This window comes from Mirounga angustirostris, unplaced genomic scaffold (genome assembly GCF_029215605.1).
Source record: "Mirounga angustirostris isolate CCGP_5_RB_7025 unplaced genomic scaffold, mMirAng1.0.hap1 SCAF_13, whole genome shotgun sequence".
NCBI lineage: Eukaryota > Metazoa > Chordata > Mammalia > Carnivora > Phocidae > Mirounga > Mirounga angustirostris.
The window spans coordinates 13,843,760-13,862,878 of NW_026991721.1; the positions used below are offsets into that span (position 1 = coordinate 13,843,760).

At 38.7% G+C, this 19,119-nt stretch overlaps 1 protein-coding gene across 2 annotated transcripts in view; it reads left to right on the forward strand.

The window, feature by feature from the left end:
* NUP160 (nucleoporin 160) overlaps positions 1-19,119 on the forward strand; it is a 48,434-nt gene that overhangs the window by 9,635 nt on the left and 19,680 nt on the right. For both annotated transcript variants that reach the window (XM_045893662.3, XM_054511914.2), the window contains exons 7-19: positions 586-744; positions 7,095-7,172; positions 7,433-7,530; positions 8,750-8,834; positions 10,251-10,319; positions 12,507-12,590; positions 12,870-13,040; positions 13,826-13,925; positions 14,203-14,368; positions 14,833-14,960; positions 15,051-15,211; positions 17,945-18,078; positions 18,785-18,855. In XM_045893662.3, the coding sequence (XP_045749618.2) occupies positions 586-744; positions 7,095-7,172; positions 7,433-7,530; positions 8,750-8,834; positions 10,251-10,319; positions 12,507-12,590; positions 12,870-13,040; positions 13,826-13,925; positions 14,203-14,368; positions 14,833-14,960; positions 15,051-15,211; positions 17,945-18,078; positions 18,785-18,855 (1,504 nt within the window). The remainder of the gene's footprint in view (positions 1-585; positions 745-7,094; positions 7,173-7,432; positions 7,531-8,749; positions 8,835-10,250; positions 10,320-12,506; positions 12,591-12,869; positions 13,041-13,825; positions 13,926-14,202; positions 14,369-14,832; positions 14,961-15,050; positions 15,212-17,944; positions 18,079-18,784; positions 18,856-19,119) is intronic.

Genomic DNA, 19,119 nt, shown 5'->3' on the forward strand with positions numbered 1-19,119 from the left:
TGTGAATAGTAAGAAAATTGAAATCAGTCTTGCTGTTTCTCTCAAAGATTATTAAGATCACTTAGTTTGGAAAGTATAGGCCATTTCTAGACTCAGTTCCATTTAGCTTCATTTTTCACACATTTGTCTTTTTATATAAATATTTTTTTAATTATGAATCCTACAGAATTAAAATAGTGCAGAGAATACGCTTCACTTAAGAGGAACAAATGTTTTTTTAAAAAAGGAACAAATGTTTTTGAAATGCAAGTTGATAAAATAGTTTTTGTTTTTTTTAAAGGGTGAAGTGAAAGTTTATTAAGTGAAGGTGAGAGCAGAAAGGAAAGAAAGCTGTCTAGAGTGAGAGGGGTCCTAAATGGGTTGCCCTATAAAGTAGTTTTTAAGATTCATAAAACAGTTGATGGTTTTATTTATCAGACTGAAGAGATATTTTCATCTCAGCCTTTAAAAAACCCTGTAGTGTCCCTCAGCAGATACAAGAGAAAGAGTGGTAGATGTAATGGATGTGCCTCCTTTCGAAAGGGAAGGAGTTTGTTTTCTAGCTTGGATATTCTTTGACACTACTTGTTGACTCCTCTTGGGCAGGACCAGATGTGCCTGATGGCCGCCGACATGCTGGAGTATGTTCCTACGTTTAAAGACCTTCGGCTCGCCGCTGGGACTGGACATAAATTACGACTTGCTTATTCCCCTTCCATGGGACTCTACATAGGGGTGTACATGCATGTGCCCAAACAAGGACAGGTATGAAACACATAAGACCCCTGCCAAGCTATGCACTATGTACCGATGTGAGGAGGGGGCTGTATATTCATTGAGTCTGTTTAAGCTCTTCACACCAGCGTAGGTGTTTCCAGGTTGTTTCTGTGGAGATGATGGGTTTTGTGTTAATACGTGAATTTAAAGATCTTGAAGAAGTCAGGATGAAAGGGAGTTGAGAGTTTAAAGGAATCTGAAAGGAAAAGTTAACCAAAGCTAAACAAGAAAGAGCCAATTTGGACGTCTGGGTGGAAAAATGGAATCATGAAAGGGACGTAGGTGTTACTAAGTGGTTGGAGGGAAGTTAATTTTTAGAAATAATTTTGCTCATCTTCCAAACACTAGTTGTTGTATGTAGATGAGGTATTTAGGGTGTAATACAATGGTGTAATAATAGAGTAAACAACCATTTGTTGGATACTCTGTGTTTGGCATGATCCCTTATGTACATTAATAGCAAATGCTTGGACTGTGCTTACTCTGGGCTCGCATACTTTACACATATTATCTGTTTAATCCTGATAACATTCCAGTGAGGGTAGGGTTTTTCCTCACTATGCTGGAGGTGCCCTTCTGGGTGCCCCCTTCACTTCTTTTGGGCTCTGATGCCCAACTACAGGTTGCCCCTCCCTCTGGATGCCTTCTTTACTCTATTTGGGCTGATACTCTGCAACTCCCTTTCAGAGGACACCCCCTCCCCTACTTGGGCTCTGATCACCAATACAGACTGCTAGTCTGTATGGATACTCTCATCATCCTGCTTGAGTTCCCACCCTTCTACCTATGTGTGAAAGCCCTCATACCCTGCTCATGACCTACACCTGAAGCCAAAAATGGATACTCTTTTTACCACCTTGGGCTCTTTTTTTTTTTTTAAAGATTTATTTATTTGAGGGGTGCCTGGGTGGCTCAGTCGTTAGGCGTCTGCCTTCAGCTCAGGTCATGATCCCAGGGTCCTGGGATCCAGCCCCACATTGGGCTCTCTGCTCAGCGGGAAGCCTGCTTCTCCCTCGCCCACTCCCCCTGCTTGTGTTCCCTTTCTTGCTGTCTTTCTCTCTCTCAAATAAATAAAATCTTTTTAAAAAATTTTAAAAAAAAATTTATTTGAGAGAGAGAAAGGGGGGAGCAGAGGGAGAGGGAGAGAAAGAATCCCAAGTAGACTCCCTACTGAGTGCAGAGCCCAGCGCAGGGCTCAATCTCACAACCCTGAGATCATGACTTGAGCCAAAACCAGGAGTCGGACACTCAACCGACTGAACCACCCAGGCGCCCTTTTACTGCCTTGGGGTCTTGATTCAGCCCATGACCCTGTCCTTGATCTCGATTTCCTGGAGTAGCCCACAGAACTCAGGGAAACATTAACTTACAGTTGCCAGTTTACCATATGTTAAAGGATACAGATGAACAACTAGATGAAGGAGTATAGAGGATGAGTCCAGAAGGGTCCTGAGTTCAGAGGCCTCTGTCCCTGTCGTGTTGGGGTGTGCCACCCTTCTGGTACATGGATGTGTTCACCAATCTGGAAGCTCTCCCTATACCATACTATAGGAATTTTTATGGAGGCTTCATGACGTAGACGTGATCCATTATTAACTTGGTCTCTAGCCTCCCCCAGCCTCCCCAGAGAATGGGGTTGGGGCTGAAAGTTCCAAACTTCCAATCATGGCTTTGTCTTCCTGGTGACCATCCCCCACCCTGAAGCTATCCAGGAGTTACCTCATTCGAACAAAAGGTGTTTCCAGAGCACCTGGCTGGCTCAGTTGGTAGAGCATGTGACTCTTGATCTCTAGGTGAGTTCAAGCCCCATGTTGGGTGTGAAGCCTACTTAAAAAAAAAAAAAAAAGGCATTTATCACCCAGGAAATTCCAAAGGATTTAGTAGCTCTATATAAGATGCTCCTATCATTTTCATCACTCAGGAAAATACAAGCGTTTTAGCTCAGTATCAGGAGCTGGGGCAGAGACCAATATATATATATTTCTTATTTGACAGATTCTGATAGAGATTATGTTGGTTCTGTAGATGATATTGGACAGTATTTCCATCTTAGCAATATTAAGTCTTTTGGTCCATAAACATGGGATGTTTTTCCATTTATTTAGATCTTTAATTTTTTTTTTTTTTACAATGTTTTGTAGTTTTCAGAGTATAAGTTTTGCAGTTCTTTTGATCAGTTTATTTCTAGGTATTTTATTCCTTTTAATGCTAGTATAAATGAAATTATTGAAATGAAATTATTATTTTCTCAATTTAATTTTCAGATTTTACAATCCAAGTTTATAGAAATACGGTTGATTTTTATATATTGATCTTGTATCTTGCAGCCTTGCCGAATTTTTCTATTCTTTTTTTTTGACTGTCTTACATACAAGATAACCTCATCTGCAAATAGTTTTATTACTTCCTTTCCAATTGAATCAATTGAATGCCTTTTTTTTTCCTTAATTGCCCTGGATAGATCCTCCAGTACGATATTGAATAGAATGGGGAGAGCTTACATCTTTGTCTTGTTGCTGATCTAAGGGAGAAAGCTTTCAGTGTTTGACCATCAAGTATGATATTAGCTGTGAATTTTTCATAAATGCCCTTTATCGTGTTGAGGAAGTTTGCTTCTGCTCTTAGTTTATTGTTTTTATCATGAAAGGGCATTCAGTTTGGTGCCATTGCCTTGATTCATGTTAAAACACCAGTAATTTTACCCTCTATTTAGGCTTTTTCATCATCAATGCAAAAATAACAACACAGTGAAAAAGACAAATACTGTATTTATTATGAAAAGACTTTCAGCCTCACAGGGGTGGGGGCTGGCTGATTCAGTCGGTAGAGCAGTCACGTGCAACTCTTGATCTTGGGGTGGTGAGTTTGAGCCCCACGTTGGACGTAGAGATTACTTAGAAAAAAATTTAAAAGGAAAGGGTTTCAGCTTCACTGATCCCCTGAAACAGTCTGTGGCCTACATTTTTAGAAGCATGCCTCTAAAAGATTCAAAATTGAATGTAGGAGTGCTGTCAAATTGAGCAGAGCTTTTTTTTTTTTAAGAATTTGTTTATTTCTTAGCATGAGTGGCAGAGAGGGCAGAGGGAGAGGGACAAAGAGATTCCCTGCTGAGTGTGGAGCCCTACTCAGGGCTGGATCTCAGGACCCTGAGATCATGACCTGAGCCACAGGCGCCCCTGAGCAGAGCTATTATTTCCTTCATTTTGTGCATTATGGTTCTATTAGTGAAACCTAAAATCAAATCAGCTTTTTTGGCAGTTAGGCCTATTGCGGTCATAATGAACTTGTAGTCCTTTTTTTCCCCCTTTCACAAAAACTGCTCTTCAGCCTGTTTGTTTCCCCTAATCTGCATGGTTGAAGTTTGTTTTTCTTTTATCTGTAATATCTTATGTCCATTGCTATTAATTTCATTTGTTTCTTATTTTTCTTTTGGTTTTTTGGATTCTAATTCTTTAGTAAGTGTATTACTTTGGTCATTCCCAGCATCTTGTTCTCATTGAGATCATAAGCTTGCCGCCTGTATTCCATCTAAGACACTAAGACAGGGCGCCTGGGTGGCTCAGTTGGTTAAGCGACTGCCTTCGGCTCAGGTTATGATCCTGGAGTCCCTGGATCAAGTCCCACATCGGGCTCCCTGCTCGGCAGGGAGTCTGCTTCTCCCTCTGACTCTCCCCGCTCTCATGTGCTCTCTCTCATTCTCTCTCTCTCAAATAAGTAAAAAACTTAAAAAAAAAAGACACTAAGACAACTCACAAACAGAAGTCCTGCAGACCCGTGGTGTGTGGTCTGTGGACTGGTCCTGGGCCACAAATTCTTGGTTACCAGTTTGCAGTAAGATAACTACAGAAAGTGAGAGGAAAACTTTTAGAGACATTTATAGTGGTTTGACATTGCTACAGACATTCACATTCAAGGTTTCTGTATTTTGTAAAAGTATCAATCTGCAACAGGTTAGAAATTAAAAAAAAAAAAAAAGCTGGTCCTTTACTACAGGTAAGTAGTTTGAGAAGCACTACACTAGCTCAGCATTTTTCCAACTTGTTTTTTGGCTAGAATCTATAATAAGAAATACCTTATTTTACTACTTACTATACACATATGTGATGATGGACATGTAACAGAAAAATTTTCATGAAACATGCTTACCTGTACTAGGAGTGATGAACTGATGAACTCTGATACGTTGTTGTTGTTTTTTTTAACATGGTTGAGACCTACTAAATTGATTTATATCCCACTAAGGGGTTGAGATCTGCAACTTGTAAAATATAGCTCTAGGCTAAGATGAATATGAATACTATATATATTTTCCATATTTCATACACTGCTATTTTTTCCCAAGAGGAACTCTCACTGTATATTTTTCTTTTAGTACTTCCTTGTGGACAGTTGCTTGTGTTATAAAGACAGAATCATTGTCACTCATCAATTTATAGTGAATTTTCTTTATCCAAAAAATTACTTAAAAATATCCATTAGGGGCGCCTGCCTTCGGCTCAGGTCATGATCCCAGGGTCCTGGGGTCGAGCCCTTCGTCGGGCTCCCTGCTCCGCAGGAAGCCTCCTTCTCCCTCTTCCACTCCCCCTGCTTGTGTTCTCTCGCTTTGTCTCTCTTTTTTAAATAAATAAATAAAATCTAAAAAATAAATAATAAAATATCCATTAAATATCATTTTTTGAGTTTGAAAATATTTGTTTTGGTAGTAGAGTTAAATACTACACTTGAATTACAGAGTTTAGTTTTTAGTAAAGTTAACTAGTGTTGATATGTATTGCACATATGTTTTAAATTATCTCTGGTACAGGGCTCCTGGGTGGCTCAGCCGGTTGAGCAGCCGACTCTTAGTTTCAGCTCAGGTCATGATCTCATGGATCATGAGATCAAGCCCCGCATCAGGCTCCATACTCAGTGGGAAGTCTGCTTGAAGGTTCTCTCCCTGGGCCCCTCCCCTACACTCTGGAGCGCGTGCTTACTCTCATGCTCTCTCTCAAATTAATTATCTCTGGTACTTTAGTAAAAATATAAACTTAAAAACAGGCTTCTGACCATAATGAGATACTACCTCACACCCATGGGATGGCTACTATCCAAAAAAAACCCAGAAAATAGCAGGGTTGACAAGGATATGGAGAAATTGAAACCCTTGTGCGTTGCTGGTGGGAATGTAAAATGTCGCAGCCACTGTAGAAAACAATGTGGCAGTTCCTCAAAACAAAATTGATCATAGCATTACCATGTGATTCAGCAAATTTCCACTACTGGGTATATACCCCCAAAGAATTCAAAGCAAGGTCTCAAAGACATATTTATAGGGCGCCTGGGTGGCTCAGTTGTTAAGCGTCTGCCTTCGGCTCAGGTCATGATCTCAGGGTTCTGGTATCTAGCCCCGCATTGGGCTCCCTGCTCAGTGGGAAGCCTTCTTTTCCCTCTCCCACTCCCCCTGCTTCTCCCTCTCCCATTCCCCCTGCTTTGTATTCCCTCTCTCTGTGTGTCTCTCTCTGTCAAATAAATAAAATCTTAAAAAAAAAAAAAAAAAAGACATTTATACACCCATATTCATAGCATTATTTACAATAGCCAAAAGTTAGAAACAGCCAAAGTGTTCCTTGACAGATGAATGAATAAATAAAAATGGTATATACATAAAATGGAGTAGTAGTCAACCTTTTTAAAAAGGAAGGAAATTCTGACGCATGCTACATCATGGATAGACCTTGAGGATGTTAAGCTAAGTGAAGTAATCCAGTTACAAAAAAAGAAAATACTGTTAAGATTCCAATTATATGGGGTGCCTGGGTGGCTCAGTCGTTAAGCGTCTGCCTTCAGCTCAGGTCATGATCCCAGGGTCCTGGGATCGAGTCCCACATCGGGCTCCCTGCTCGGCAGGAAGCCTGCTTCTCCCTCTCCTGCTCCCCCTGCTTGTGTTCCTGCTCTCGCTGTCTCTCTGTCAAATAAATAAATAAAATCTTTAAAAAAAAAAAATCCAATTATATTAAAAAAGAAGATTCCACTTATATAAAAAGTGCCTAGAGTAGTCAAGTTCATAGAGACCGAAAGTAGAATGGTGGGTGCCAGGGACTGGAGGGAGAGGGGAGTGTGGAGTTGTTTAATGAGTATAGTTTCAGTTTTACAAGATGAGAAAATATCTGGAAATAGGTTGCATGATAATGTGAATGTATTTAACACTACTTGACTGTATCTTAAAAATGGTTAAGATGATAAATGTTATGTGTATTTTACCACATTTTTTAAAAAATTGGTTTCTGGATGCTCATAACTCTTAGAAAATAGCATGTTGATTATTTCAAGTAATAAATTATCAACTTATGTTTCAACAGTTCTGCATTTTCCAGCTGGTGAGCACTGAGAATAACCGCTATAGTCTAGATCACATTTCTTCCCTATTCACTTCTCAGGTAGGTTGGATCATCCTTTGCATATCACACAAGTACAGGAAAAAAGTATTGACTGACTCAACTATGTTGTAAAGGGATGGAAATCTTAAAATGGAATATTTAATGATACTTGCAAACAAAATTTCATTTGGGTTTTACCAAGTTCTTGTGGTACCATCTTTTGTTTTTATGCTTTTACCTCCTATTGATACAAATTTAAGTCACTATAAGCTATTACCCTTTCTTATTTTAACCTCTTTTTCCCTCATATTTCTCCCTAGGAAACACTGATTGACTTTGCCATAACCTCTACAGATATCTGGGCCATGTGGCATGATGCTGAAAACCAAACTGTTGTGAAATACATCAACTATGAACAGTATGGATCACTTACCTCTGTCATTCTGCCTCACCCCAAGGAGTTTCATATTTAGAAAACAGAGCTTTTTATGTAGAACCAAAGTCAGGTGTTCGCATTGAAAGGATTCATCCCTGGGCTTGCCTGTTAACTATTTTCCAAAATTCCTCCTTTTGCATTTTGTGTTATTTCTTACCTTTTGGTTTTAGAACAAAATGAAGAATTACCTAGGAATGAGATAAAGAAAATACCATATTTCTTGGGAGAAATGGCACATACCCAAAATAATTCTAATTTGGGAGTTTTCTTTGCTTCTGAGCAGACTATTTCTGACAGCCACAACTTCCAAAAGATACTACAGCCCCTTTGGGTACTCAATTTCCTCATCATAAGAAGAGACATTGATTGCACAAGTATAGTGCTTTTCAAACTTTTTTAAAACAGGAAACCCCTTTTTCTGAAAGATAATGAACTCCAGTATATAAAACTAGTATTTTATGAGTATAAAATCGTAACACAATTTAATGTGTTGATAATCTCTAATATTAGGTATATTTGGTCTCTAATACTATTAATGTACATGATAATAGTATAAGATGTTTTTTAGTAGTTACAAAATACATTAAAAAAATAATTTTGAATCAAACACTGTGTAACCCCTGAAATGACCTGGGTAGGATTCCCTGGCATACAGTTTAATGTCCTTGGAACTAAACTAATTGAACCTTAGGGATCCCTCATAACCCTGTATTCTAAAGCAGAATAAAAGGAATAGTTGCCCCAGATGGTTGTGCCACACCTCACAAAATATGAAAATACCCCTTATAGATAGCATTCCAGCAAAATAGTAAAAAGCAGAACTCTGGTATCAGATGAGAGTTTGAATCCAGTTGTGAAGCTGAGTAGCTGTGAGATGCCCTAAGCCTCACTTTCCCTATCTGCAAAATGGGGGTAGTACATCCTTTAGAGTTACCATAAGGCTTACATGAGTAATACCCTTAACTGCACTTAGCATAGTGTCTAACATATAGTAAATGCACATTAATAGCTATTATTTATATATTTGTGGCTAGAGTTTTAATTTCAGGAAGATGCCTATTAAACTGTTAAGAGCACTTCTGTAAAGCCAGACTGCTGAAAATAAGTTTTATTTATTTATTTTTAAACTTTTACTAGATCAACAGCTAAGCTTTAGTTATCATTTTTATGTAGGTTGATGGTCTTTTTTGTTTCCCTGTAGTAATGCTGCAGGTCAATGGAATTCGGTTTTTATGCACTCTCTGCCAGAGGAAGAGATCATTCTCAGAGATGATCAAGACCCCAGAGTAAGCAACATTAAAGTCTTATGTAAGGGGATGATTTACTCTGATCATTAGTTTGAGAAGAATCAGTTGTATTAGTCTGAATTCTTTCAGCTGCAGGTGAAAGAAACCCACCTCAAACTGACTTAAGTTTAAAAGGAAAATGTATTGATTTGTGCAGCTGAGAAGCTGAGAGTTACCTGGCTTCAGCCATGGCTGGAACAGTGCTTTCAGGGCTTGATCTCTCCTTTTTCTCTATTCTGCTTTCCTCCTTGTTGGGTTTATTCTCAGGCAGGCTCCTTGAACCTGTGCATTCTATGAACTTAGGAACCCCAGAGGAAAGAAAGAACCTCTGTCCCTGGTCCTGAAATAGACTCTCATTTACCTGGCTTGAACCATGTGCTGATTTCTGATGTAGTCACTGAGCAGAAGGAATAGGTAATCTGGCTTGGCATGAGAAACCTGTCCAACCTGCACCTTGCTCTTGTGGAGATGGTGAGGTCAGTTGAGTATGGGGAATATGGGTAGAGGAGGAATGGTTCCCCAGAGAAAGATAGGGACTTGTTAGTAAAAGAAGGGAAATGGATCCTGGGCAGGCATAAACACTATGTGTCCACTATACCAACCGTGTTGGTACATGCATGTATAAACTAGAAGTCAGATAAATTCTGGTAGCGTATATACTATGAAGAAAATAACTTTAAAAGGTAATACAATAGCGAGCAAAACAGGCCAGTCTCCCTGTTTTTCAGAGATACCCTCAGGATAAGTAGAAGCAAAAGCTTTCAGATGATGCCTTCATGTTAAAATGAAGTTGAAGATTATGGGCCCGAGGTCATTCCCTAGAACCTTAGTAGGAGGAAGGAAATTTGAATGAAGGTCAGTCAGGTTTGCTACTTCCTGCAAATCTGATTTAAAAATTTGGGCAGAATAATTAGGCAACATAGGACTTCCCATTTTTTTCTCTCTACTTCATTTCCCTGCTAGTGACAGCTTATTGCAGGTTTTTATTTGTTTTTTACATGTAATGCCTATTCTTGGTTCCTTTTCTTTTATATGTGAGCCACTTTGTGGATTGTGTAGAAACCAGTTTAGTTTAATTGTTCTCTTCCCAGTGTGTATCACCAATAAACTGAGGTTCGCCTTTTCCATTTAAGGTTGGCATTTGACAAGCTCTGTTTTCCAGTGGAATGCTATGAAGTACTCCATGAGGAACACACTGATTTCATTATAGTACACCTAGTTGACTCAGAGACATTGCAGTCTTCTCAATGTGAAAAGAGAACTGCTCTAGTATTTGGTATTGCTCAAATATAGAAAGGCTATATTTATATAATGGAAACTCAAACGTTGGTGCTAATGTGATGAATTCTTCCTTCAAATTTTTCCAGATTTTATCTATTTAGAATGACACTAATTTTTGTTTTACTGTTCTAACAGGAGATGTATTTGCAGAATCTATTTACACCAGGACGATTCATAAATGCAGCTTTATGTAAAGCTTTACAGGTCAGCAAGAAAAGATTTAATATTTAGACTCTTACTTTGTCACTATCATTGTATAATTAATAATTACTATTAATTTTTGTTGTTTTATATACACTAAACACCAAACATTTTTGCAGTTGTAGATACATGTGCAATTACATGTGTAATTTTTTAAATGTTTTTTCCATTAAGTAAGACTCCCAACAGGGAGGTAGAGCTGTGGGTACTTTCCCAATGACTACTGAAGTGTGCCAGTAGTAAAAAGAGAAATTTGTGCCTTCACTATTGTAAAAAGATACCATACTATTCTGCATGTAATCTCAGTACTTGAAAGAAATTTAAAATGTTTTCTTGGTTAGGTTTTTTTTTTTTTTTTTTTTTTTTTAAAGATTTTTATTTATTTATTTGACAGAGAGAGACACAGCGAGAGAGGGAACACAAGCAGGGGGAGTGGGAGAGGGAGAAGCAGGCCTCCCGCGGAGCAGGGAGCCCAATGCGGGGCTCGATCCCAGGACCCTGGGATCATGACCTGAGCCGAAGGCAGACGCTTAACGACTGAGCCACCCAGGCGCCCCTCTTGGTTAGTTTTGATGGTACTCTCTTTTACCCTTTTGTTAATACAACGAAGGTCTGACTTAGTTCAGATTCAAAAAAAACCTCTGAAAATCTAATCTTCAAAGTCACATGGCTTAAGAGATACTTAATGCTTTACAAAAGGATTCTTTACTTTAAAGTCACTTGGGCTTCCTTAAATTGCCATTAACTTCGTGAATTAAAAATAGAATAATCAGGGGTGCCTGGGTGGCCCCATTGTTAAGCATCTGCCTTCAGCTTGGGTCATGATCCCAGGGTCCTGGGATCAAGCCCCGCATCAGGCTCCCTGCTCAGCAGGAAGCCCGCTTCTCCCTCTCCCACTCCCCTGCTTGTGTTCCCTCTCTCGCTGTCTGTCTCTCTCTGTCAAATAAATAAAATCTTAAAAAAAAAAAAAACAATAATCACTCATAGAATTGAAAGGTCCCTCAGAATCTCCTCACCTGACCTTCCACACAAAGAAACACCTTCTGAGGCTTTTCCAACCACCATTCAGCTCCTGGTTGTCTCTGCCTTCAGTGATCAGTTTCCCACTGGCTCTTGTGTGAGTTATTGTTCCCAAGCTGTTATTTAAAAGCTCTTCCCAATATTAGATCACATTTAGCCCCGATCCTTTTGGTGGGTTCTCTCTTTTGGGACTTCATGGAACATGCCTGTCTTCTGCAAAGCAACTAGTCAAATATTTTAGGAATCTTCCTCCAGATTAAATACACCCAGTTCCTTAACTTTCTCTCAGATGATACCATTTCTAGACCCTTTTCTTTTACATACATTCTTAAATATTTGGCTGTTGCATGTTTTCTGTTTTCTCTCTGCTAAAACTTGTGGGTGACACGGTCACTCCCTTCTAAGGTGTTTTTTCTTTTCATCCCATCAGCCTTCTTCCTTGTTAACAATTAAATGTATTTGTCTTATGATATCTCTTGTACACTGAAATATTAAATAATCACTAAGGCATAAATGTTCTCCTTAGGGACGCCTGGATGGCTCAATTGGTAGAGCGTCTGCCTTCGGCTCACATCATGATCCCAGGGTGTTGGGATTGAGCCCCATGTGGGGCTCCTTGCTCGGCGGGGAGCCTGCTTCTCCTCCCTCTGTCATTCCCTCTGCTTGTGCTCTCTCACTCTGTCAAAAAATAAATAAAATGTTTAAAAAATAAATAAATAAAATAAATGCTCTCCTTTAGGAGAGTCATTCCTAGTAGAGTGACCAGCCACAAGACTACTCTAGCTTGCTTTTGTGCCAGTCTTGGGTGTGTGTATTTAGCATCATTTTATATCTTCCTTCTGGCTGAGCAATAGCCTTTCAGGGGTTTTTTTGCTTTTTGTAATCCAGTTTAAGCCCCTTCCTACCCTGTTCTAATGCTGTCAGATTCATGGATTTCTGTAGTTTTTTCTGGTCTATATAAATGATTAAAAAAAAAAAAAACAATGATTTCAAACTGGCTATGATTTTACATACAGGAATTATTCGCAGAGTTAGACATAGACGGGTTGTTCAGGCGTGTTCAGTTTCTATTGTATAGCTGTGTATTGGCTCATTGCCTTCTAAATTGAAGTCTTTCTCATTCAGTTTTGGGTAGTGTATAATACTCTAAAATGTCTCCTTTAATTTTAGATTTTCTGTCGAGGAACTGAGAGGAATTTAGATCTTTCATGGAGTGAACTGAAGAAAGAAGTCACTTTAGCTGTTGAAAGTGAGGTGAGGTTTGGGTAGAGAAAGAATAATTTCTTGGTACAGGGTAGATTGCTACTGAGGAATTGTTCAAGTTGTTCACTGGACCTTGTTAGTAGGAAGTATAAATGTTAACCTTTTAATTTGAAAATTAGATATATATAGTCTATGGCATGTAATGCATAATATGGGATATTCATTTGGCTATAACTTAGTAAAATGATATTAGACAGTTATGTTTTGGGGAAGAAAGATCCCAAATGGTATTAAGAGTTTTTCTCCCCCCCCCCCTTTCTTCTTTGCTAGCTCCAAGGAAGTGTAACAGAATATGAATTTTCCCAGGAGGAGTTTCGAAATTTACAACAGGAATTCTGGTGCAAGTTCTATGCCTGTTGTCTTCAGTACCAAGAAGCCCTCTCTCACCCTCTTGCCCTTCATTTGAATCCACACACAAACATGGTGTGCCTACTGAAAAAAGTAAGGGAGCTAAAGCATATAGAACTCCTTTAGATGGGTCTGCGGATCTTTCAGACTATCAGTCAAGTCAAATGTTATAGTTAGCTTTTAGTACTTTTTTTTCTTTTAGAATTATAGTTCATTTGTATTTAGATAGTCTTCTGCATTATTTATAATTTTCTTGCATTTTACGTTATTTACCTTATGTCTTGAAGTAATTTCAAACTTTAAAGAGTTATAAGAGTAGCACAAAGAACTTTTGTATACCCTTTACCCAGATTCATTGTTTGTTAGCTTCCATTTGCTTTCCCTCCTTTTATACATAAATATTTTTCTTCTTAAGCCACTTGACTGTTAGTCATAGACATTATGCCCCTGTATTCTTAAATATTTTACTATGTATCTTAAGAACAGTGTATTCTTAAAAAAAAAAAAAAAGAGCAGTGTATTCTTACATAACCACAGCACAATTTAAAGATCAGGTAATTTGTTATTGATATGATATTGTACTGTTACATTCTGATTTTACCAGTTGGGCCCATAATTTTTCCTCTGATATAGGATCCAATCTAAGATCTTGGATATATTTGGTTGTCATGTTTATTTAGCTTAATCTTGAGCTTTTGTCAGCCTTTCTTTGTCTTCCATGACATTGACATTTTTTGAAAACTATACCTGTTGTTTTATAGAGTGTCTCTCGGCTTGGATATGTCTGGTGTTTCCTCATGATAAGATTCAGGTCTCAATTTTTTTATACCTGTAAACATTCATTGCAAAAAGTGTAATTGGAAGATTTGTATTTCCAGGGATACCTGTCTTTCCTTGTGCCTTCCTCCTTAGTGGATCATTTGTATCTCCTGCCTGATGAGAACCTTTTGGCAGAGGATGAGGCAGCTATATCTGATGGTAATAATAATTACTGTGTCCATGTTTAAGCCCCTTCCTACATGAACTCTATGCTTTGTTTCAAGTGGATGCAAAAAAACTTTGATTGCCACTATGACCTTTCCTGGTCAGTTTACCACAATATAGATATTGTAAGGAAAACTGAAGAGGCCTAAGCATCTCCAAGACCTCAGATAGATCCTTGGCATTTAATTATTAATATTTTATTTTAGTATAATATTAATCAGTGGCTCTTCATTGGCTTGAGTCATGAATGTTAACTTTCTCTTACTCACAGATGTGGATGTTGCTCGGGATGTCATGTGTCTTATAAAATGTCTTCGCCTGATTGGGGAGTCAGTAACTATGGATATGTCAGCAGTGATGGAAATGAGCTGTTACAACCTACAGTCTCCAGAAAAGGCTGCAGAACAGATTCTGGAAGATTTGATCACTATTGATGTGTAAGGAGAATTTAGGGTAAAGTGCATTTCCTAATAGAAATTTAGCAAATTTTAGTGCCAGCATCAAGTTTTTAATGTACATTCAAGTCCATGCAAAATAGTGGTTTGAAGTTAAAATGAGTTGCTATAATTCTCAATAGGTGTCTCTGCTTTTAAACAAAATCTAACACATGAATTCAGATCTGGAAGCAGACTCATAAATTATGCTCTATTAACTACTAACTGAGCTATAAATTCTAAAACATAAAAGTATTTTCTCACATGCATTTTGTCTGTCATTTCTGAAAGAATGAGGGAAAATTTGCTATATGAAGTAAAAGTATCTCGTATGCCAGAGTGATTATCTCCACTCCTTTATTCTGTAGCTAGTCTTCCTGTCTCATAGAGCATTTAGCTTATAGCACTTATAGAGTCTTCTGTGTTACGTATTCTCAGTAGTAATAGTTTCCTGATTGTCCTTCTAGAGAAAATGTGATGGAGGATATTTGCAGTAAGCTGCAAGAGATCAAGAACCCAATCCAGGCCATCGGGCTACTTGTGCGGGAAATGGATTATGAGACAGAAGTGGAAATGGAAAAGGGGTTCAATCCAGGTGAATGACAACAAACGTGTCTCTTTGATTTAGAGAAAACAGTTTAACTCCTTTTAACTTCTTTTCCTTTTTTTTTTCTCTTAATTATAGCTCAGCCTGTGAATATTCGAATGAATCTTTCCCAGCTGTATGGTGGCAACACAGCAGCATGCATTGTGTGCAGAGGTGTGTGTAAAATTGCCAGCACTCGCTTCCTCATCTGCCGAGACCTTGTGATATTGCAGCATCTGCTAATGAGGCTGGGAGATGCCGTAAGTACTGCTTGGGGGAAACCTGTAAAATCTACTCACAGAGCAGAATGTCGGCTCTATGGGTGCAGACTTTTGTCTTTGTTCACTGCTCTATCACCTACGTTTGACCTGTAGTGAGTGTCTAAAATTGCAGATTAAGAACGTACATGATGGGGACGCCTGGGTGGCTCAGTTGGTTAAGCATCTGCCTTTGGCTCAGGTCATGATGCCAAGGTCCTGTGAGCTAGCCTCATGTCGGGCTCTCTACTTGGCAGGGAGCCTGTTTTTCCCTCTCCCTCTGCCTGCCTCTCCCCCTGCTTGTGTGGGCATTCTCTGTCAAATAAATAAAATCTTTTTAATTAATTAATTAAAATCTTAAAAAAAAAAACCATACATGACAAGGGGCACCTGCTGGCTCAGTCAGAAGAGCATGCAACTCTTGAGTTTGAGTCCCATGTTGGGTGTAGAGATTACTTAAAAATAAATAAGGGCACCTGGGTGGCTCAGTTGGTTAAGTGTCAGACTCTTGATCTCAGCTCAGTCTTGATCTCAGGGTTGTGAGTTCAAGGTCTGTGTTGGGGTCCATGCTGGGTGAGGAGCCTACTTTTTAAAAAATAAATATACTTAGGGCGCCTGGGTGACTCAGTCGTTAAGCGTCTGCCTTCAGCTCAGGTTATGATCCCAGGGTTCTGGGATCGATCCCTGCATCGGGCTCCCTGCTCAGCGGGAAGGCTGCTTCTCCCTCTCCTACTCCTCCTGTTTGTGTTCCCTCTCTCGCTGTGTCTCTCTCTGTCAAATAAATACATAAAATCTTTTTTAAAAATAAGTAAATAAATAAGCTTAAAAAAAAAAATCCATGAAGCAGATTATTTTACAATCAATCTTTGTATGTATAGTGATGGGGAAATTTCCCAGGGTGGCTCTCCCAAAATTTAGTATTGTTAGTAACTACTTTGCATGTGATAACAAGATACCATTTAGTGTGGAAGAGAAAGGAAATTTTTGCAGTACAAAATTTAGCCTAGGCACTTTTTTTTTTTTTTTAAGATGTGTATGTTTATTTGAGAGAGATAGCATGTGCACTGTGGGGGGCCAGGAGGGAGAGAGAGAATCTCAAGCAGGCTCCATGCCCAGTGTGGAGCCCAACTCGGGGCTCCATCTCATGACCCTGGGATAATGACCTGAGCCGAAACCCAAGAGTCAGACGCTCAACCAACTGCACCACCTGGGGTCCTCCCAGCTCCATTCTGTGCTTCCTTTTCCATCCTAGTCTTCTTAGGCCACCAGACTCTTGTCTTGTTGTCTCGTAGTCTCGTAGTCCTTGTCTCCCATGCTACTAAATGTTCCATGTTTGGAGATTGCCTTTCTGCCCTCAGGCAGAAGCCCCACTTGTCTGTCAGTTGGTCATCTCATCCTAGCCTGACAAGGGAGCAGTCTGGTTCACTAACTCATGTTAATGTATAAAGAACTGCAAGGCCTTTGCGACTCCCAAAGCTATTCATATATTTTAAATCAGAATTTATTAACTCAAATACATTGATAATGGTAGAATTTCAGGTAAAAATAAGGAGGACATTTAGGAAGATGATTTGTTTAAGACCACCCGGGAGACACAGGAGCCTTTCCTGAGAGCCTGGTACTCAGGGCAGCCCTTACTGAGTTCTTTTCAATCTCTGCAGTCTTCCGTTTCTTCAGTAGTTTTTGTGGGGCATTTGTTTGTTTGTTAATTATAACCATTGTTTTTTTCTAAGTACAGAAGTAATAGATGTTCATCATAGAATCTTTATATGTAAGCCTCTGTCTGTAAACAAAAAAAATTAAAATTCATCTGTAATTGACCCAGTAACAACTGGGATAACATGTTGGTGTACACTCTTTTTTCTCTGCAAACTCTTTTTTTTTTTTTTTTTTAAGATTTTATTTATTTATTTGAGACAGAGAGAATGAGAGACAGAGAGCATGAGAGGGAGGAGGGTCAGAGGGAGAAGCAGACTCCCTGCCGAGCAGGGAGCCCGATGCGGGACTCGATCCCAGGACTCCAGGATCATGACCTGAGCCGAAGGCAGTCGCTTAACCAACTGAGCCACCCAGGCGCCCTCTCTGCAAACATTTTATTTCTAGAATTAGGATATGCTACATGGTATTTTTGTAATCTGATTGTTTTTATTCTACCTTACACAGCTCATCAGTATTTTCACAGGTCATTAAGTATTCTACAAAATTATTTTTATAGTTAACCTAGCACAGTTTTATTCAACCAGTCCCATTTGTGGCCATCCAGGTTGTTGCCAGTTTTTTCCTCATACCTATAAATATCCATACACCCCTACTGTATCTTTGAGATAAATTCTCAGAACTCAGAATTGATTGGTCACAGGCTATGCACATTTTTAAGGCTTTTGGTGGTATTGCCAAAATTTCCTCTAATGTTCATAACTATTTTTATCCAAGACTAGTAACATAAGGAAGGGCTTAGATTTCCCTGTTCCTGTTCTTGAATTCTGAGCCCACAGATTCAGTGAAAATTACACTTTTGTTTTCTCTTTCACCATCAGCATTTTTGTACTGTTAAATCTTTGGGTAGATATTTTTGCTACCCTAAAATTTAATAGGTGTGTTGCCTTTATGTACATGTGTCGCTTTTTTTGTATGCCCTTTGTAACTGTGTTTGTTATTTATTTTACCTCCACCTGAACCTTAAGAGTTATCACTAATCGCTGTGTATGGTCTCACCCACCCCCTCATCATGTATAGGTGATCTTGGGAGCTGGTCAGCTCATTCAAGACCAGCAAGACCTACTACATCGAACAACTCCTCTACTCTTATCTTATTATCTCATTAAGTGGGGAAGTCAGTGCTTGGCAACTGATGTTCCAGTTGACACACTGTGAGTTTCACTATTCTGGTTATTTTTAAAATAAATTGCGAGTTTGATTATTTTTTTCATTGTCTTAAAAAAAATTGTAAACGTTATGCGGTTCCATGATTTGCCTATAAAATTCAGAGAGCATTCAGCTGCTTCAATTTCCAAAGGTTGAAGGCAGTTTATAAAAAGAATCAAAATACTAGATATACATTATTACATATGTGGTTTTTTGAAAAGAAAAAATGTTTATTCTGGAGTGGAAATGGAAAATATATATAATTTCCAAAATTTGTCTTTTCTTAGAAACTGTTGAGAGAGGTAGTTTTTCACTAATCACGCGTTTTTTATGCTTTTTCTAAAATTGAAATAGAGTTGACACACAATGTTACCTGAGTTTCAGGTGTACCGTTATTACATATGTGTGTGTGTTTAATGTAAAGATAAATCCTGTTGAAGGCCAAATAGATGAGGTCACAGGGCAAGTTAGACCACACACAAAAACATACTAGTTACAAAAGGTAGGCTGAGCTGCTTTATAACCAAAAGAAAAAGAAACCATTACTTAAAAGAATTATATTTTCAATAAGATAAACTGTCCTGTTTGGCAATGTCCTTTCAATAGAGCTTTTATATGCAACTTACTAATTAAATTGACAGTATTGTATGGAGAAGAACTTGTAGTAATGTTTGTGTAGAAGAACTGCTGTCTTTTTCTCTGTTCTCCCAGGGAGTCCAATCTACAACACTTGTCAGTACTGGAACTGACTGACTCTGGTGCTGTAATGGCAAATAAGTTTGGTAAGGACTAGACTGTATGCATTTGATTTTAAATTTGGCTTTTATTGCATATTCATTAAAGTGGTCCTTTGCCCCCTCTGCTGTGGAAAGATTGGGTAGGCTCTGCTTTCACTTTGGGAGGTTCATAAGTGAGCTGTGGCCTGAGACCTGTGACAGGGAGTCCATGAAACCCCGGGAAACCCAAATCAGGCATAGACTAAGGGTGTTGCATATGTAAACATATATGTGTGTGTGTGTATTCCTGCTTTTCTATTGTATATTGAT